The sequence below is a fragment of the Gigantopelta aegis genome, chromosome 3, assembly GCF_016097555.1.
Source record: "Gigantopelta aegis isolate Gae_Host chromosome 3, Gae_host_genome, whole genome shotgun sequence".
Taxonomy (NCBI): domain Eukaryota; kingdom Metazoa; phylum Mollusca; class Gastropoda; order Neomphalida; family Peltospiridae; genus Gigantopelta; species Gigantopelta aegis.
Genome location: NC_054701.1, coordinates 47,619,354 through 47,642,251, shown reverse-complemented (window position 1 = coordinate 47,642,251; position 22,898 = coordinate 47,619,354). Strand labels below are relative to the sequence as shown.

The 22,898-nt window shown below is 37.1% G+C and overlaps 1 protein-coding gene across 1 annotated transcript in view; it reads right to left on the bottom strand.

Moving 5' to 3' along the window:
• Positions 1–8,020: 8,020 nt before the first annotated feature.
• LOC121368142 (zinc finger protein 277-like) overlaps positions 8,021–22,898 on the bottom strand; it is a 77,128-nt gene continuing 62,250 nt past the window's right edge. The window contains exons 10-11 of the mRNA XM_041492736.1: positions 10,614–10,713; positions 8,021–8,293 (exon numbers count right to left, since the gene is read on the bottom strand). Coding sequence (XP_041348670.1) covers positions 8,171–8,293; positions 10,614–10,713 — 223 coding nt within the window. The 3' untranslated portion in view covers positions 8,021–8,170. The remainder of the gene's footprint in view (positions 8,294–10,613; positions 10,714–22,898) is intronic.

The following is a 22,898-nucleotide window of genomic DNA, read 5'->3' as shown; positions in this document are numbered from 1 at the left end:
GGCTGGCCCCAGATGGACATGGCTGGTAGTTATTTGACTGTATGATTACAGAAAGTAAGAATTACAAAATGACTGCTCCGTGTTCAAGTAAATGTACCGTGGCTGGCCCCAGATGGACATGGCTGGTATTTATTTGACTGTATGATTACAGAAAGTAAGAATTACAAAATGACTGCTCCGTGTTCAAGTAAATGTACCGTGGCTGGCCCCAGATGGACATGGCTGGTAGTTATTTGACTGTATGATTACAGAAAGTAAGAATTACAAAATGACTGCTCCGTGTTCAAGTAAATGTACCGTGGCTGGCCCCAGATGGACATGGCTGGTAGTTATTTGACTGTATGATTACAGAAAGTAAGAATTACAAAATGACTGCTCCGTGTTCAAGTAAATGTACCGTGGCTGGCCCCAGATGGACATGGCTGGTAGTTATTTGACTGTATGATTACAGAAAGTAAGAATTACAAAATGACTGCTCCGTGTTCAAGTAAATGTACCGTGGCTGGCCCCAGATGGACATGGCTGGTAGTTACTTGACTGTATGATTACAGAAAGTAAGAATTACAAAATGACTGCTCCGTGTTCAAGTAAATGTACCGTGGCTGGCCCCAGATGGACATGGCTGGTAGTTACTTGACTGTATGATTACAGAAAGTAAGAATTACAAAATGACTGCTCCGTGTTCAAGTAAATGTACCGTGGCTGGCCCCAGATGGACATGGCTGGTAGTTACTTGACTGTATGATTACAGAAAGTAAGAATTACAAAATGACTGCTCCGTGTTCAAGTAAATGTACCGTGGCTGGCCCCAGATGGACATGGCTGGTAGTTACTTGACTGTATGATTACAGAAAGTAAGAATTACAAAATGACTGCTCCGTGTTCAAGTAAATGTACCGTGGCTGGCCCCAGATGGACATGGCTGGTAGTTACTTGACTGTATGATTACAGAAAGTAAGAATTACAAAATGACTGCTCCGTGTTCAAGTAAATGTACCGTGGCTGGCCCCAGATGGACATGGCTGGTAGTTATTTGACTGTATGATTACAGAAAGTAAGAATTACAAAATGACTGCTCCGTGTTCAAGTAAATGTACCGTGGCTGGCCCCAGATGGACATGGCTGGTAGTTATTTGACTGTATGATTACAGAAAGTAAGAATTACAAAATGACTGCTCCGTGTTCAAGTAAATGTACCGTGGCTGGCCCCAGATGGACATGGCTGGTAGTTATTTGACTGTATGATTACAGAAAGTAAGAATTACAAAATGACTGCTCCGTGTTCAAGTAAATGTACCGTGGCTGGCCCCAGATGGACATGGCTGGTAGTTATTGACTGTATGATTACAGAAAGTAAGAATTACAAAATGACTGCTCCGTGTTCAAGTAAATGTACCGTGGCTGGCCCCAGATGGACATGGCTGGTAGTTATTTGACTGTATGATTACAGAAAGTAAGAATTACAAAATGACTGCTCCGTGTTCAAGTAAATGTACCGTGGCTGGCCCCAGATGGACATGGCTGGTAGTTATTTGACTGTATGATTACAGAAAGTAAGAATTACAAAATGACTGCTCCGTGTTCAAGTAAATGTACCGTGGCTGGCCCCAGATGGACATGGCTGGTAGTTATTTGACTGTATGATTACAGAAAGTAAGAATTACAAAATGACTGCTCCGTGTTCAAGTAAATGTACCGTGGCTGGCCCCAGATGGACATGGCTGGTAGTTACTTGACTGTATGATTACAGAAAGTAAGAATTACAAAATGACTGCTCCGTGTTCAAGTAAATGTACCGTGGCTGGCCCCAGATGGACATGGCTGGTAGTTATTTGACTGTATGATTACAGAAAGTAAGAATTACAAAATGACTGCTCCGTGTTCAAGTAAATGTACCGTGGCTGGCCCCAGATGGACATGGCTGGTAGTTATTTGACTGTATGATTACAGAAAGTAAGAATTACAAAATGACTGCTCCGTGTTCAAGTAAATGTACCGTGGCTGGCCCCAGATGGACATGGCTGGTAGTTATTTGACTGTATGATTACAGAAAGTAAGAATTACAAAATGACTGCTCCGTGTTCAAGTAAATGTACCGTGGCTGGCCCCAGATGGACATGGCTGGTAGTTATTTGACTGTATGATTACAGAAAGTAAGAATTACAAAATGACTGCTCCGTGTTCAAGTAAATGTACCGTGGCTGGCCCCAGATGGACATGGCTGGTAGTTATTTGACTGTATGATTACAGAAAGTAAGAATTACAAAATGACTGCTCCGTGTTCAAGTAAATGTACCGTGGCTGGCCCCAGATGGACATGGCTGGTAGTTATTTGACTGTATGATTACAGAAAGTAAGAATTACAAAATGACTGCTCCGTGTTCAAGTAAATGTACCGTGGCTGGCCCCAGATGGACATGGCTGGTAGTTATTTGACTGTATGATTACAGAAAGTAAGAATTACAAAATGACTGCTCCGTGTTCAAGTAAATGTACCGTGGCTGGCCCCAGATGGACATGGCTGGTAGTTATTTGACTGTATGATTACAGAAAGTAAGAATTACAAAATGACTGCTCCGTGTTCAAGTAAATGTACCGTGGCTGGCCCCAGATGGACATGGCTGGTAGTTATTTGACTGTATGATTACAGAAAGTAAGAATTACAAAATGACTGCTCCGTGTTCAAGTAAATGTACCGTGGCTGGCCCCAGATGGACATGGCTGGTAGTTATTTGACTGTATGATTACAGAAAGTAAGAATTACAAAATGACTGCTCCGTGTTCAAGTAAATGTACCGTGGCTGGCCCCAGATGGACATGGCTGGTAGTTATTTGACTGTATGATTACAGAAAGTAAGAATTACAAAATGACTGCTCCGTGTTCAAGTAAATGTACCGTGGCTGGCCCCAGATGGACATGGCTGGTAGTTATTTGACTGTATGATTACAGAAAGTAAGAATTACAAAATGACTGCTCCGTGTTCAAGTAAATGTACCGTGGCTGGCCCCAGATGGACATGGCTGGTAGTTATTTGACTGTATGATTACAGAAAGTAAGAATTACAAAATGACTGCTCCGTGTTCAAGTAAATGTACCGTGGCTGGCCCCAGATGGACATGGCTGGTAGTTATTTGACTGTATGATTACAGAAAGTAAGAATTACAAAATGACTGCTCCGTGTTCAAGTAAATGTACCGTGGCTGGCCCCAGATGGACATGGCTGGTAGTTATTTGACTGTATGATTACAGAAAGTAAGAATTACAAAATGACTGCTCCGTGTTCAAGTAAATGTACCGTGGCTGGCCCCAGATGGACATGGCTGGTAGTTATTTGACTGTATGATTACAGAAAGTAAGAATTACAAAATGACCAAACATGAGCCTTATGTGTGACTACGTAATTGGTCAGTTTTGTGATTTTAGATGGGAAAGTCTTAAGGGTTTTACAGAATGATGTACAGTAATAAATCAGGACGGCTGATAACGTCCATTATCATTTTAGGGTTGGCAGGTTATCCCACAATATCCTGTGATCTTAATAAAACAAGACATATTTTTTTTGTTTAGACAGTGGTGGTAAGTAATTACCTTGAGTGGTGACCAAATATACAAATATAAACCTGCCAATCAGGAACCACAGGTACAGACCACAGAAAGAAAGACCAATTAACTAAGAAAACACTATGATTATCATTTCAGTTCATGGGTTAATGTATGGACAAAACATAATACAGTTATTTCGACACTGACAATGGTGGGGGTTGGACGTAGCCCAGTGGTAAAGTGCTCGCTCGATACGAAGTTGGTTTGAGATCCAGCCAGTGCACCACGACTAGTACATCAAAGGCCGTGGTATGTGCTATCCTGTCTATGGGATGGTGCATATAAAGATCCCTTGCTGCTAATCGAAAAGAGTAGCCTATGAAGTGGCGATAGCGGGTTTCCTCCCTCAATATCTGTGTGGTCCATAACCATATGTCTGATGCCATATAACCGTAAATAAAATGTGTTGAGTGCGTCGTTAAATAAAACATTTCCTTCCTGACAATGATAGTTTATTTTGTATTGAAAAATAATATATACTTATTGCTGGCCAGAACACTGCGGTGCATCTGCAAAAATCAGGTACGTTTGTGTCTTCAGTTCTAAGATTAATTCTTGACGTGACATGTTAAGTATTACGTAACCACCAGCTCACAGAGGGCGTAGTCACTGGGATGGTACAAAATGGCTGCACCCATTATATATAATAGCCATCACATTTAACCGTTTTATTAATTAAATATAATCTTATATTTGTTGATATTAAGCAATAATGTGCATTATATATCATTGAATATGCATACCAGTCCTATGTGATTGTGTGCATGAATGACCCAACTCCACAGACTGAGCTAAGTCCTACTCCGACAGCAAACCGATGACAGTCTATTACTATACCAAATCAGGCAGTCCCATTTCATTGCAGCTCCAAGTAGTAGTAGTATATAGTAGTAACATGCAACATTGTTTATTTGTACAAACACTATTATCTGTCCTCAATAAATTAATAAACTTTTGTTTATGCAGCTGAAAGTGTGTAGAGTATTGTAAAAATGGAACTGTATTTTTTTAATATATAAGTGATCATTAAATAAAATATTGTTTGGATCTGCTAAGTGTCGAAAAGATAAAAATAGATATTAAAAAACTGATACAAAAGAAATTGAATCAATTGGTAAATTCCATGACTCGACTGTACAAAATTTTACAGCATGTGCTTGTTATTATTTTATTTTTTTTAAGGACAACCATAATTAATATATGATAACCATCTTTTTAAAAGTGGAGTTGGGTCTTTCTTGCACACAATCACATAGAAACTGTAATGCAAGTGAAACTAACTTTTTATTGTGAAATTTTGTATTAACAGAGACCTTTCTCTTTGTGTGTGTTGTGTCTCTCTCGAACAGAATTTACAATGCTTATATACCTGCGTTTAAGATTCTTTTTAACCGTCTAAAAATTTCATATGTATGAAAAACAAGATATCAGGAAATAAAATTTGAACTATTGTACTACACACATTAAGAAAACCAGAAATACATTTGGCATACAGAAACTGATATTCTAAACTGGAAAATGTAAATCTAGTCATTAAAACCACTCCTCCTGACAAAGGAGAGTAGCTCTGCAGTGTCTCTAAACCTAAAAAACACAACACCATTATTTACTTCACATTTATTACAGATGTCAAGAATAACATGTAGCTATAAAACTGCAGTATATTTATTCACAAACAAGGAAGTTTACTTAATGGACCCAACGAAAAGTTTCTTTAATGGATCCTTGAAAACAATTTTATTGACCCACTATTCATTAAAAGGGAAAAAGGTATACTGATAAATCAATATTTCACTAATGGCATTCATACATTTCAATTTATTTGCGTGCTTATATCCAGTTACGATTCAAGCAGTATATGGGCTGTCTGTCCAGGATACAGGGTTAGTTGTTAGTTGTTAGTTGTTAGTAGTTAGTCAGAAAAAAGAGGGTGTTGTGATCTTACACCTACACATTGAGTGGTTAAAACTTGCTCTGGGTGGGAGCCGGTACCGGGCTGCGAACCCTGTACCTACCATGCCTTATGTCCAATGGCTTAACCACGACGCCACTGAGGCCGGTACCTATCTTTCAAATTCTTTCACTGTCCACCTCCACATCCTAGTTCTTGTCTCTCCAACCGTGACAGGTGCTTGTCTCTTGTGGCTGTCCATGACACACACCTGCCATTTCCCATCAGCATTAGCTGTAGGCGTAGTCTGACCACTTTGGAGAATATTCAGTAGTTACTACTAGCATTGTTAAGAGGCACTTATAACCACCTACTATACTCCTCTACTACCGGCGGTCGTTAGTTAGTGCAAAACAGAAATTAGAAGGCCTCGAGTTAAGGTTGACGACAGTCACTTTTCGCACCCTTGTTTTGGCTTCGTACACATTAACTAAAACATATCCAATGGTAATTGTTTTATATGATATATTTGACAAAAGGTACTTTTTATTTCATTCATCTTTTGAAACTTAAAATTAATATTTCGTCCAGAATTATGAAAACCCCCAAAACCAACCAACCTGTAAACAGTGTTGTCTGCTTGTTATAGAAATTTAACAGGGGTTAAGGTCAGTAGACCAGTTATTGTTTTCATGTGGCGAAGCATTGTAATAATATAGCTAATTTTGAATTTGAATGACATCAGTATTCCAATGACATCACTTTGAATCTCCTTACAAAAGACACTAAATACATGAACTTTTTTTGTTTGAACATTATTAATGCACCTGAATGTGTTTCAAGAAAATCTTGTGATAAAAAAATTGTACCTTAGTGAAATTACGGCCAAAACAAGGGTGCGAAGAGTGACTGTCATCGACCTTAATTATCCAGATTTTTTGCTCTTACCAGTACACGAGTATGTTTGTTTTGTTTAACGACACCACAAGAGCACATTGATTTATAAATCATCGGCTATTGGATGTCAAACATATGGTAATTTCAACATATAGTTTTAGAGAGGAAACCCACTACATTTTCCCATTAGTACCATAGGATCTTTTATACGCACCATCTCACAGACAAGATTGCACATACCACAGCCTTTGATATACCAGTCGTGGTGCACTGGATGGAGCGAGAAATAGCCCAATGGGACCATTGACAGTAAGCACTTTACCACCGGGCTACGTCCCTCCTCTAAGTACAAATAATGCAAATGAACAGTCCCAGAATGCATGTTGTCCTCATGCGGTTACAGTTTGACTTCCTATCACAATATCACCGGCCTTGGTGGCGTCGTGGTTAGTCTACAGGCTGGTAGGTACTGGGTTCGAGGCATGGGATTTTTAATCCAGATACCGACTCCAAACCCTGAGTGAGTGCTCCGCAAGGCTCAATGAGTAGGTGTAAACCACTTGCACCGACCAGTGATCCATAACTGGTTCAACAAAAGCCATGGTTTGTGCTATCCTGCCTGTGGGAAGCACAAATAAAAGATCCCTTGCTGCCAATCGGAAAGAGTAGCCCATGTAGTGGCGACAGCGTGTTTCCTCTCAAAATCTGTGTGTGGTCCTTAACCATATGTCTGACACCATATAACCGTAAATAAAATGTGTTGAGTGCGTCGTTAAATAAAACATTTCTTTCTTTCTTTCCTATCACAATATCAGTTCTTTGATTTCCACAGGCTTCACGGCCCCTATACATATATACTGTGTATATCTTGTTATGATACTGTGTATATTTTGTTATGATACTGTGTATATTTTGGTATGATACTGTGTATATTTTGGTATGACACTGTGTATATTTTGGTATGATACTGTGTATATTTTGTTATCTGGTTAAAAAATTGATACAAATTTTGTTAAACATTTCTCCAGCTGCCTTTAATTTTTTGACATGAATTTCCACAGATGACATACATTCAAAACCATACCATGAATGTAACCCCAGGGCATGGTCAAGGTTAGTTAAAACTTGATTAAACTTTCTCAAATTTCTTTTAATGCACGATTATTTTCAACGATGGCTTTCCTACATGGTATATATATTTTAACAATACAAACCCCAGGCCCATGAATATATATTTCTATATATTTTGAGCATTGTTACGGTTTTAATAATTGTTGACAACTCTTTTAATTCCATTCATGATTAGTTTTTACATTCATAATGACTTTTCACCAAGTGACAGTTTTTAAACAACACTCCATGAATGAGACTCCATGACAAGGACTTTGGGTGAGACACAGCCCAGTTGCAAAGTGCTCGCTTGATGTGTGGTCAGTCTAAAATCAATCCCAGTCGCTGGGCCCATTGGACAATTTCTTGTTCCAGCTAGTCCAACACGACTGACATATCAAAGGCTGTGGTATGTACTATCCTGTCTTTGGGATGGTGCATATAAAAGATCCTGTGCTACTTTTGAAGAAATGTATCGTGTGTCCTCTCTAAAATTATGTAAAAATTACCACGTTTGACATTAATGTGCTCTAGCAATGTCATTAAACAAAACAAAACTTTAACTTCCATGACAAGGCAACAAACAGAAGTGAATCTTAATGCACGTATTGTGTGTTCCTTGATAACGTGTCACATGGCTGGAATGGGAGTGGCCACTAATAGGGTCATCACAGTATGACTAATGACAATGTATTTACCTTTCGTCTTATAAAATTGATCAACTTGATCTTTTGATAAAATGTCAAGTTCATTTTTATCTTCTGCTCATGCAAATTGAAGTCGTGAAGTTCCTGAAACAAAAGACGTACATTAAAGACTATAATTACACATTAATGTTTCTCTGTAATCCATGGATCAAGGAAAATTACTATCCAATTTAGTTGGAAATGGTACAGCGGATCGGAAGAAATTATGGGGCGGGACGTATCTCAGTGGTAAAGCACTCGCTCGATGCGCAGTCGGGATTGGTCCCCATCAGTGGGCCTATTGGGCTATTTCTCGCTCAAGCCAGTGCATCACGACTGGTATCTCAAAGGCCGTGGTATGTACTACCCTGTCTGTGCATATAAAAGATCCTTTGCTGCTAATTGAAAAGAGTAGCTCATGAAGTGGTGACAGCGGGTTTCCTCTCTCAATAACTGTGTGGTCCTTAACTATATGTCTGATGCAATATAACCATAAATAAAATGTGTTGAGTGTGTCGTTAAATAAAACCTTTTTCTTTCTTTCTTTCTTTCTGAAGAAATTACAGTTTAAATACATTTCTCTATAAGTTAGTAAACTTAACCTTTTCCCCAGAAACAAATGAGGGACCCAACATTAATGACATTCATAAATTAAAGGGACATTCCTGACTTTGCTGCATTGTAAGATGTTTCCGACTAATAAAATATTTCTACGACTAAACTTACATATTAAATATATTTTCTTGTTTAGAATATCAGTGTCTGTATATTCAATGTGTTTGTGGTCGTCTTAATATTTGTAAGAAGCCCAAACTGGATTTTGTCTTCAAATAATTTTGTACGTACGAAAAAATATATTTTAGGAAATAAAATCAAATTTAACCTAGTACAAATATTAGAATGATCAGAAACACGTTTAATATATAACCACCAACATTTTATGCAAACAAATATATTTGATATGTAATTACAACCATTAAAAAGTATCTGTTAGTCGATAGCATCTTAAAAATTGCAGCTAACTCAGGAATTTCCCTTTAAATAAACCATCTATTGACCTTTATCTATAGGGAAACTATTCAGTTATAGCATTTCTGGAAGTAGAGAAAAGTTTTAAAATAAGCTTAAATTTCCCTTTTTGAACCCTGTCGCTCAGGCTCCTGGAGTTGGTGGGTTATAATTATTCTTCATGAGCTAAAGAAGTCTTCCACACATTTTGGTTGGAATTGGTCAAGTGGTTTTGGAGAAAATATAAAAAATGTGAACAGTTTAAGCACAACAATGGATGAAAATGGATCACAGGTGGTCATTTGAGCCTTTGACTGAAAACACAATACCATAGTTAAATAAATATACAGAACCTCACATACGTTGTTATCGCTTCCTATTTATTGCACAAGTTTATTTTGCGCAAGAATATATATACCACGAGACAGCGTATCGGTCGAGTGGTATGTTTTTGCGTAAAATAAACTTGTGCAATAAATAGGAAACAAAAACAACGTATGTGAGGTTCTATATTTATACCTTTTACAAATTGGTTTTTAATTTAATGTCAAAAACAACACTAATCTATTATCAATTCTCCTTTCATGGATTTACTTAACGTTAAGAATCATACTCTGTGGCAATCTTGTGTAATGTTTCAAATATGATGTGACGTAATTTGTAAATCATACACGGCGTTGGTAACAAAAAGGCGCTAACTCCAATAAAAATAAAAAGGGAATTCCCCATTTACAATTTCCGGTCCAGATCGCACATATGTGTGATACAAGATAAATCTATCACACGGTTTGAAATGTCTTTATCACTATAGTAAGATTGAATAGGTATGTAATAAAGGTCATTCATCAGTATTTCAGATCATTGTCTGCTTTGTGAAAATAATTTTACTCTTAAAAAACTGAAATTGATTAAAAAGATGAAGGTGGGGTGGAAGGCTTTTCATGAACCTTGGATATACCCACAAAAATAACAAAGAATATACCTGTTACAGAAGATGACAATGAATTGCAAATAAACTCGGATAAAGAGGTGGTAAATAGTATCAACAATAATGTAAATCATTAACCATTACTAAAACCCAGCAAGATCATAAGAAAGCTAATTTTTCAAGACACAGATGTTATAAAGTGATAACTCCTATATTTAACTGTACACATTTAAATATTAAAGCTACAATCTGGAGGCAAATAAATAATGAATTAATGAGTGAACGAGTGAATGAATAAATGAATAAATATTTAATGACACCCCAGCACCAAATATATATTGGCTATTGGGTGTCAAGCTAATGAGGAAGCAAAATAAAGGCCCACTCAACATGGTAATTGTTAGCTTTTTGTTGCAATTATTATTAAATATTTTTGCCAGTTTTTACTTGATTTCATCATCAGTGATCAGGGGAGTAAATTGCGCCTACCTGCATGTGAGCGTGGAGTCTGTCTGAATGACTGGATGAGAACTCGCAGAACAGACAGACGGCCTGAGACCCAGCCTCCTCCATCCAGTCTGACCAGTCGCTGGAAGAGACAAAACATTTTATCCTTAAAAACATGCAACAAAAATAACCCAGGCATAATATATGCTTCATGTATACTTATTTGTCAGGAAACAACTTTCTTCGAAAGGCAAGAAAAGGAATAAAATTTAGGCCAGCTCTGGCCAAGCAGAAAATTTCATTTTGTGTAACTATTTAGGCTGAAAGGCACAGAAATTAGTTTTTGTAAACAACCTTGACCTTTGACCCAGTGACCTAAAAATCAACACACAGCAATATCTTTACGTAAGGTATTAATGATGAGGTTTAAGGCAAATAATGAACTGTTTAGATTAAAATGCACAGAAATAAAGTAACACTGGTCTAGAGACCAGAATATAACACCATTCATATTTTAAAGTAGCTCCTTTATGGTCTGGTTAGTTGTAGAGTTTATACTACCAAATCAAATCCCATAGACGACAATAGTAACATACATGTATGTGGCTAAAACTCCTAACTGCAGCGTATCAATCGACATAAACGCCACGGATATAAATACTACCACCCCTCAATCTTAAAGTGAATCAGAAGCTGCTCATTTCTGAGATAACTGGTAGCGTCTATGACTACCCTAGTTCCGCACAAAATTTGAGTACTTTTTTTTACAGGTACCCCCATACATGTTTCAGTGGTACTAGATGAAATAAAATTGCATATATATTTTGCCCAGATGAAACTATTTTTGTTTACAACCAACACACTCACATTTATCACCAATCACAGGACTTGTGGTGTTCACTTCTCTATCAGAAATTGGGTGCACCTCGAACTTTGACCCAGCTGGAAGTTATTTGGTTTAGTACTACCTGAACCCTCATCCACAATATTGGGAAGTTAACCGTGTTATGGACATTCAGTTCCCACAGTACTGACATTCAGTTCCCGCAGTACTGACATTCAGTTCCCGCAGTACTGACATTCAGTTCCCGCAGTACTGACATTCAGTTCCAGCAGTACTGACATTCAGTTCCCCCAGTACTGACATTCACCAATCACAGGACTTGTGGTGTTCACTTCTCTATCAAAAGTTGGGTCCTCCTCAAACTCTGACCCAGCCGGAAGTTATTTGGTTTAGTACTACCTATAAGATCAGTTGTTCAAGGTGTACATACCTTTGTTTGACACCCAATAGCCAAAGTGAATTTTTGTACTGGGGTGTTGTTAAACATTCATTCATTCATTCATTCATTCATTCATTCACTGGCCTCGGTGGCGTCGTGGCAGGCCATCGATCTACAGGCTGGTAGGTACTGGGTTCGAATCCCAGTCGAGGCATGGAATTTTTAATCCAGATACCGACTCCAAACCCTGAGTGAGTGCTCCGCAAGGCTCAATGGGTAGGTGTAAACCACTTATACCGACTAGTGATCCATACCTGGTTCAACAAAGGCCATGGTTTGTGTTATCCTGCCTGTGGGAAGCGCAAATAAAAGATCCCTTGCTGCCTGTCGTAAAATGAGTAGCCTATGTGGCGACAGCGGGTTTCCTCTAAAAAAATCTGTGGTCCTTAACCATATGTCTGACGCCATATAACCGTAAATAAAATGTGTTGAGTGCATCGTTAAATAAAACACTTCTTTCTTTCTTTCATTCATTCATTCATTCATTCATTTATTCTTCAATTCATTCATTCATTCATTCAATTTTCACAGCATTGGGCACTGCAGCCATTTTCTGCATGGCTAGCATTAATTTCAAACTCTGAAAATTGTATATATACATATATATATAAGAAATGTTTCTAAAAGATTCACTAAATAAGAAAGCCATCCAAGATATAAAAAATAACATCATATAAAAAGCCATCCAAGATATAAAAAATAACATCATATAAAAAGCCATCCAAGATATAAAAAATAACATCATATAAGATAATATAATTTTGCAACAACAAAACCCCCATTACAGCACATATTGGTCTTAGCAGAAGTGAATGCAAGATGTATGACTTTGTGCAGTAAAAATAAATCCATGCACTGCAGTGATTATTCAACTCGGGTCATCTTGATCTTTGTTTTTTCATCTACAAACCAATAAAAACCTGATCCCCCCCCCCCCGACTTTAAAAATAGACCACAGAGGTATAAAAAGAAAGAAAAAAGTTGTTTTGTACAGAAGACAGAATGGTTCATGTTTTCATCAAATTTGTTGAAAAGGATTACCGACTGACTTCTGCAACATTTCTTGCACCAATTCAATTCCAAATGGTAATAATGTTAAAGTTTTTAAAATTTGTGTTTAAAGACATCAATAGAGCATATTGGCTATTGAAAGTTAAAGTTTATTTTGTTTAAGGACACCACTAGAGCACATTGATTTATTAATTATCAGCTATTGGATTGTCAAACATCTGGTAATTTTGACATATAGTCTTAGAAAGGAAACCCGCTACATTTATCCTTTAGTAGCAAGGAATCTTTTTATATGCACTATCCCACAGACAGGATAGCACATACCACAGCCTTTGATATATCAGTTGTGGTTCACTGGCTAGAACAAGTAATAGTCCAATGGGCCCACCAACGAGGATCGATGCTAAACAGATTGCGCATCAAGTGAGCGCTTTACCACTGCTCTATATCCCGTCCTTGGCCATTGAAAGAAAGAAGTGTTTTATTTAACCACGCACTCAACACATTTTATTTACGGTTATATGGCGTCAGACATATGGTTCAGGACCACACAGATTTTGAGAGGAAACCTGCTGTCGCCACTACATGGGCTGCTCTTCCAATTGGCAGCAAGGGATCTTTTATTTGCGCTTCCCACAGGCAGGATAGCACAAACCATGGCCTTTGTTGAACCAGTTATGGATCACTGGTCAGTGCAAGTGGTTTACACCTACCCATTGAGCCTTGCGGAGCACTCACTCTGGGTTTGGAGTCGGTATCTGGATTAAAAATCCCATGCCTCGACTGGGATCCGAACCCAGTACCTACCAGCCTGTAGACCGACGACCTACCACGATGCCACCGAGGCCGGTGGACAAGACAGATAATGAGAGAGGAAACCTGTAACATTCTTCTGTAAGAAGCCAAGTTGTACCTTGTTTTCATTTGCAGTTAGGGATCTTTTACATATACTTTCCCACAGACAGGACAGCGCATACCACAGCATTTGATATACCAGTCGTGGGGCACTGGTTGCAATTAGGGATCTTTTACGTGTACTGTCCATCAGACAGGACAGCACATACCACAGCATTTGATATACCAGTCATGGGGCACTGGTTAGAACGGGGAAACCACCAATCGGAGAATGGGTCCCCTGAAGAGGTTCGATCCTATGACACAAGCACTCAAGCGAGCGCTCTACCGACTGAGCTACATCCCGCCCTCAATTTACTGAAATGATCAACACCAATGTCATACCGACTTGCATGCAGTGAAATGACCTACACTGACTAAGCCTCCAGAATGCAGAGCTCTATTAGTGAATTGAAATAACCTACATTACCTGAGCCTTAACACTCTGACAGTTGACGAATTCAAGGGAGGAAACCAAATCCTCGAACACCACGGAAGTCTTCTTACAGGAATCTGCAAAAATACACACAGTAAGAGTCTTCTCATGTTTGTCATTTCATTTACAATACTACTCAAATACACACAGTAACGGTCTCCTCATGTTTGTCATTCCATTTACAATACTACTCAAATACACACAGTAAGAGTCACCTCATGTTTGTCATTCCATTTACAATACTACTCAAATACACACAGTAAGAGTATTCTCATGTTTGTCATTTCATTTACAATACTGATCAAATACACACAGTAAGAGTCACCTCATGTTTGTCATTCCATTTACAATACTACTCAAATACACACAGTAACGGTCTCCTCATGTTAGTCTTTTCATTTACAATACTACTCAAATACACACAGTAAGAGTCACCTCATGTTTGTCATTCCATTTACAATACTACTCAAATACACACAGTAACGGTCTCCTCATGTTTGTCATTCCATTTACAATACTACTCAAATACACACAGTAACGGTCTCATGTTTGTCGTTTCATTTACAATACTACTCAAATACACACAGTAACGGTCATCACTGCTTGATGTAAAGAAAACATTAAGTAGTAACAGCTCGTCATTTAGTCATTCCATTTACAATACTACTCAAATACACACAGTAACGGTCTCGTCATGTTTGTCATTCCATTTACAATACTACTCAAATACACACAGTAACGGTCTCCTCATGTTAGTCATTCCATTTACAATACTACTCAAATACACACAGTAACGGTCTCATGTTTGTCGTTTCATTTACAATACTACTCAAATACACACAGTAACGGTCTCGTCATGTTAGTCATTCCATTTACAATACTACTCAAATACACACAGTAACGGTCTCGTCATGTTTGTGATTCCATTTACAATACTACTCAAATACACACAGTAACGGTCTCGTCATGTTTGTGATTCCATTTACAATACTACTCAAATACACACAGTAACGGTCTCGTCATGTTAGTGATTTACATACTACTCAAATCCACACATTAACGGTCTCGTCATACATTTCTTCCATTACAATACTGATCAAAACACAGTTGACGGTCTCCTCATGTTTGTCATTCCATTTACAATACTACTCCAATACATACAGTAACAACATCATGTAGTCGGTCCATATTATTTATGTTACCAAATACACACAGCTGCAAATTCTCATGTTTGTCATTTCATTTACAATACTAAAATACACACAGTAACGGTCTCCTCATGTTTGTCATTCCATTTACAATACTACCCATACTACTCGATTTAAAAAAAAAAAAAAAAAAAAATAAAAAAACAGACAATTTTATTTTGAATAATAGGGTCAAGTATACTTTCTCTATTACTTTATATATGTTCGTCAAATGACACATGATTTAAAACAAGGTACATGCCCTTTCAATTCCTGTCATTTTCAAATGAAAATTATTAATTCTGTTACCATGGTAACCAAAGTAAAAAGAGGAAACTTTTCCCATTTGAAATGTTTCAAATCAATTTATTTGAATACAGATCACTGTATAATGACATAACAATAAGCTCCCAGCTGTTTACAAGAGAAGGGTGAAAATTTTGAATTCTGTTACCATGGCAACCAATGCAAAACAGAAAACAAATTTCCAAAAAAATATCACTTTCAAGGACTGAGTAACAACCAATGTATAGTGACATAATTGTACTATGCCTGTAGAAAAGATAGGTGAAAATTATTAATTATGTTGCCATGGTAACCAGTTCAAAACTATCTGTTACCATGGTACCCAGTTCAAAACTGTTACAATGGTAACTAATGCAAACTCTTGGTTGCCATGGTAAGTTATGTAAAACTGGAAACTATTTGCTGTGTGCATGCAAAAGTAAAGGACACCAGTAATCAATAATTTGAGGGTACTTAAAAACCCCAAACAGATAACTGCCGCTACAAGGTGGTTATGGGTTTGGAATCTTGAAATTGGACACTGCATTTCACGCACAACTTTTAAACAGCAGCTCTCTTACTATAATAGTTCTAAAAAAAAAAAAAAATTATCATTAACTCCCAAGATTTTAGGGTACTTAATTTTACCCTTCATACCGTCTGGCAGAAATCCTGGACAGTGATATTAGAATACTAAAAATAGTAAAACGGATTTTATGCATTTCAGTAATTTATTGCGACACAAGATACTTTCAATAGTAATTTAAGGTGAAAATTACTTCACATGGCCACAACTGTAAAGAAAACAAAAACCCAATGTAAAATATCCATTCACTTAAAAAACATTCCTGGTATTCCTGGACAAGACAATTGGCTTAATTTTCCCCTATTTATGCCCCACCCTTAGGATCCTGGGAAAGGGGTAGAATGACAAAATTCATAAGGAAATAGGTCACGGATATGTTCTAGTAGATCTGAACAAATTAGTTTAAATGCAATTTCTATATACTAACTATTGTAAACTCCATCCCTACCCCGGGGATATTCACAAGTTATATACACTGGTCATCTATTTGCCTTTAGGCCACACTTTTTTTTTTTTTTCAAATTATGGATCCGCTGATGTTAATTTTGCCAAAATGAAAAAAAAATGAAAATTCAGTTTTTAGCCAATTTTTTATTTTATTTTCCCGCCTACTTATGATTTTTACAGTAAGATTTTGTCGGTGCACTTTCAGCTTTGATCTGGAAGTATTTTATTTGGTGCGGTGCAACCTGGAGTGGAGTGGTATATAGAAAAGTGGAATTCAATCCCATCTGAAACGGGAGTGCCGAAGAATCGTTCTCTCCCTTGACATTTCATTAATTAATTAATATGTTTATTTAAATTTTATCATGATGGATTTTTATTAAAAGTAGTACAAAGTATGTTTTGAATGGTGTTAATACTTTAATTTATACCCAACTCCAACTTTGCTGAAATTTCATTTCATCTGTCGACAAGTTCGGAATTTAGACCAAATGCATTCAGTATGGCCAATATACGTCACAAAACAACATGTTGACATCATTATTTTGACTGAAATTGGTTGTATTTTTAAAATAATTACAATTGTGTTAATATCTCACCAAATACTTTCTCAAATTAGATAAAATAAAGTGCACAGTGCATTAGATATATTACGGTTAAGACTGAATAAACATGGGTCCAGTAGTAACATATCCCGTGTGCTGCTTACGGAAACAATGGAGGTTATGACATAGATTGGCCACATGGCACTGCAACAAAAGAATGGCCGACATGTCAAGTGGCACTACTGTGGAATCCGGGGACGTCTGGATATCTGTTTCAGTGTCATGTGTCGATGCGCCGATTTTAAATTTAAATAACAACAGGAATTGGGTGAATTAATTTTTATTTTTATTCCATCCTCCGACATTGCCTCCTTCAAAAAAAAATCCGTAATCCTTAAAAAAGAAGAAAGTGTGGCCTTACATATATTTGAAGACTATCCAGGTATAGCATTTAGAACAAATGAGCTGGCCTAAAACCGTTTCACCATGTATTTCTATCATTTGATTCTGACATAATATTAGTTGTAATCCATATAAAAATATATAGTGATTCATTTGCATCCCTATATAGCTGTTCAGGGCTGTAGCTAAGATTTAAACAATGAACCAATGAGCATGGAAGGCGCAAGGCACTATGGGATCTAGGGGCTTGACCCATCCCCAGGACATTTTCTAGAGGCTCTGAAATACCATTTTGCGGCCATTTCAGGGAGGTTACATACTTAAAACATCAGTATCAATAAACAGTAATTTTCTATTATTTTACACACACACACCCTTTGACTTTCTCCCACACCAGGGGCGGGATGTAGCCCAGTGGTAAAGCGCGATCGGTTTGGGATTGATCCCCGTCAGCAGGCCCACTGGCCTATTTCTCGTTCCAGCCAGCGCACCATGGCTGGGATGGTGCATATAAAAGATGCCTTGCTACTAATGGAAAAAATGTAGCAGGTTTATTCTCTAAGGCTATATGTCAAAATTACCAAATGTTTGACATCCAATAGCTGATGATTAATACATCAATGTGCTCTAGTGGTGTTGTTAAATTAAAAAAAAAAACCCTCTCTCCCCCCCCCCCCCCCCAACATCATTGCCTCTCCACCATAGCTGCTACACACAATGTTTCATTAAACATACACAGTAGATATACATGATGTACATGTAAATACTAAAAAAAGGAGTAAAGTTTGTTTTATTTAACGACGCCACTAGAGCACATTGAGTTTCTCTTGAATAGTGACGTTGTTTGTATGAGTTTCTCTTGAATAGTGACGTTGTTTGTATGAGTTTCTCTTGAATAGTGACGTTGTTTGTATGAGTTTCTCTTGAATAGTGACGTTGTTTGTATGAGTTTCTCTTGAATAGTGACGTCGTTTTTTAGAGTTTCTCTTGAATAGTGACGTTGTTTGTACGAGTTTATCTTGAATAGTGACGTTAGTGACGTACTGACATTGTTTGTATGAGTTTTATGAGTTTCTCTTGAATAGTGACGTTGTTTGTATGAGTTTCTCTTGAATAGTGATGTCGTTTGTATGAGTTTCTCTTGAATAGTGACATTGTTTGTATGAGTTTCTCTTGAATAGTGACGTCGTTTTTTAGAGTTTCTTGAATAGTGACGTCGAGTTTCTCTTGAATAGTGACGTTTCTTTGTATGACATTGTCTTGTAGTGAGTTTTGTATGAGTTTCTCTTGAATAGTGACGTCTCTTGAATAGTGACGTTGTTTGTATGAGTTTCTCTTGAATAGTGACATTGTTTGTTTGAGTTTCTCTTGAATAGTGAGTTTTTGTATGAGTCTCTTGAATAGTGACGTCGTTTGTATGAGTTTCTCTTGAATAGTGACATTGTTTGTATGAGTTTCTCTTGAATAGTGACGTCGTTTGTATGAGTTTCTCTTGAATAATGACGTCGTTTGTATAAGTTTCTCTTGAATAGTGACGTAGTTCTTATGAGTTTCTCTTGAATAGTGATGTCGTTTGTATGAGTTTCTCTTGAATAGTGACATTGTTTGTATGAGTTTCTCTTGAATAGTGACGTCGTTTGTATGAGTTTCTCTTGAATAATGACGTCGTTTGTATAAGTTTCTCTTGAATAGTGATGTAGTTCTTATGAGTTTCTCTTGAATAGTGACGTCGTTTGTATGAGTTTCTCTTAAATAGTGACGTCGTTCTTATGAGTTTCTCTTGAATAGTGACGTAGTTCTTATGAGTTTCTCTTGAATAATGACATAGTTTTTATGAATTTCTCTTGAATAGTGACGTTGTTTGTATGAGTTTCTCTTGAATAGTGATGTCGTTTGTATGAGTTTCTCTTGAATAGTGACATTGTTTGTATGAGTTTCTCTTGAATAGTGACATCGTTTGTATGAGTTTCTCTTGAATAGTGACGTCGTTTTTTAGAGTTTCTCTTGAATAGTGACGTTGTTTGTATGAGTTTATCTTGAATAGTGACGTTGTTTGTATGAGTTTCTCTTGAATACTGACATTGTTTGTATGAGTTTTATGAGTTTCTCTTGAATAGTGACGTTGTTTGTATGAGTTTCTCTTGAATAGTGATGTCGTTTGTATGAGTTTCTCTTGAATAGTGACATTGTTTGTATGAGTTTCTCTTGAATAGTGACGTCGTTTGTATGAGTTTCTCTTGAATAATGACGTCGTTTGTATAAGTTTCTCTTGAATAGTGACGTAGTTCTTATGAGTTTCTCTTGAATAGTGACGTCGTTTGTATGAGTTTCTCTTAAATAGTGACGTCGTTCTTATGAGTTTCTCTTGAATAGTGACGTAGTTCTTATGAGTTTCTCTTGAATAATGACATAGTTTTTATGAGTTTCTCTTGAATAGTGACATCGTTTGTACGAGTTTCTCTTGAATAATGATGTCGTTTGTATGAGTTTCTCGTAAATAGTGACGTCGTTTGTATGAGTTTCTCTTGAATAGTGATGGAAATGTGTTTTTTTAACGATGCACTCAACACATTTTATTTACGGTTATATGGCGTCAGACATATGGTTAAGGACCATGCAGATATTGAGAGAGAGGAAACACGCTGTCGCCACTTCATGGGCTATTCTTTTCGATTAGCAGCAAGGGATCTTTTATGTGCACCATTCCACAGACAGGATAACACATACCATGACCTTTGATATACCAGTCATGGTGCACTGGCTGGAGTGAGAAATAGCCCAATGGCTTGAATAGTGACGTCATTTGTATAATTTCCCCCATTGCTCTATATTCAGACCATAGAGTATGTACTGAAAACATAAAAATTATGTAATGTATAAAGTGTCCTTGTTTTTGGATAAATGTGGAATGTTTTTGTTAAGTTATTTTGTAAGCTTTGTAGTGCTTACATGAAAGACAAAATGGGAGCAGTGGTATAATTTATTTCAAACATCATAAAAGTTTATTAAATCTATCAAATATTGAGATATATTTATTTCTAAAATACCTTCTTCGAACTTTATACTCCTTCACACACCTTTTCAAAATACTTTCTTGTATCAATACTAATTCCGTACATAACATTTTTTGCTTTTTCTTTTTTTTTCCTTGGCCCCAGATAATAATCATTTAAAAAAATTAATAAACCCCCCCTCCCCACCCCCAAACAAACAAAACAAAATATCATTTTACTTGTTATTGGTTATACAGAGTATATAGTAAAATAGTTTTAAACTGTACAGCTCATTGATCACAATTTTATTAGAATGTTAACCTTAAAAACTGCTAGTTTTAGATATAACAGGAAGTGTCTTTGACTACTCTATCACTCCAGCCAGTGCACCACGACTGGTATATCAAAGGCTGTGGTATGTGCTATCCTGTCTATGAAATGTTGCATATAAAAGATCCCTTGCTGCTAATTGAAAAGAGTAGCCCATGAAGTGGTGACAGCGGGTTTCCTCCCTCAATATCTGTGTGGTCTTTACCCATATGTCCGACGCCATATAACCATAAATAAAATGTGTTGAATGCATCGTTAAATAAAAACATTTCCTTCCTTCCTTTGACTACCCTAGTTCCGCACAAAATTTGTAATCCTCATTTTAGTAGGATCTCGCATGTGTCAAGCACAATAGTAGCTGGTATACTGACACTCAAATTAAGGCTAAATTTACTGAGCAGATGAAACATTTTACGACAATTTTCACCAATAACAGGTGTGGCCCTAGTTAATGCAGTTTAAAGTCAGGTACCGGTACACTTTGATCACTGAGCCAGTGAGATGCAAGTTGGTATACTAATACCTGAAGTAAGGGGTGGGACGTAGCCCAGTAGTTAAGCATCTGCCAGATGCACAGTCAGTCTAGGATCGATCCCCATTGGGCCCACTGAGCTATTTCTCGTTCCAGCCAGTGCACCATGAATAGTATATCAAAGGCCGTGGTATGCACTATCCTGTCTGTGGGACGGTGCATATAAAAGATCCTTTGCTACTAATGGAAAAATATAGCAGGTTTCTCTCTAAAACTATGTCGAAAATTAATAAATGTTTGACATCCAATAGCCAATGATTACTAAATCAATGTGCTCTAGTGGTGTCGTTAAACAAAACAAACATTAACCTAAAGCTGTGTAGTAAAGGGGCCTAATTCACAAAGCTCTGTTAAGCTCTTTTAGGTAGCATCACATCTTCATTGCAAGTCTTTTTGTTATTGCGCTGCAAGATCGCAAAGATATAAGAGTTTAGTGATTTAAGCACCAGGTCATAGACGAAAATATCAACTAATCCCCTCTCCAAAAAAACCCCTCAAAACCACACAGAAAACTTTGCAAGATCTTGAAAAATACAGTCAACAATAGTTTTTCGGTAGCACTCAAATCTAGAATCTCAGAAAAATCTCTTGACAGTTTGAGATCTTATCACGCAATACAATGGCTTGGATAATGATTTTTTTTTTAAATCTAAAACTAACTATAAATTAAAGTTTCAATCCTTAACTGTTCACACCTTTTATAGTTACCATGTTAAAGGAATGCTTGCGCAAGGCTTTTGGACTGGTATGCATATTCAATGATATATAATGCACATTACTGCTTAATATCAACTAGTATAATTTTATACTTAATGAATAAAATGGTTAAATGTGTGGGCTATTATATATAACGGACGCAGCCATTTTGTACCATCCCAGTGAATTCGCCCTCTAAAATCACAAAACTGACCAATTACATAGTCCCCAAAAAAAGAAAATTATCACTTGGGTATAATGAGTGGTTGGTTTTGCTCCAACGTACCCTACCAACAGGCCTAATAATATGCATGTTTTCTTTGGATTTTTTAAGAGAAAAATACAATAACTCCATTTCGTTCTATTAATGCAAACGAAAGAAAGAAAGAAATGTTTTATTTAACGACGCACTCAACACATTTTATTTATGGTTATATGGCATCAGACATATGGTAAGGACCACACAGATGTTGAAAGAGAAACCCACTGTCGCCACTTCACTGGCTACTCTTTTCGATTAGCAGCAAGGGTTCTTTTATATGCACCATCGCTCAGACAGGGTAGTACATACCACGGCCTTTGTTATACCAGTCGTGGTGCACTGGTTGGAACGAGAAATAGCCCAATGGGCCCACCGGCGGGGATCGATCCCAGACCTACCGTGCATTGAGCGAGCACTTTACCACTGGGCTAACTGAAATAT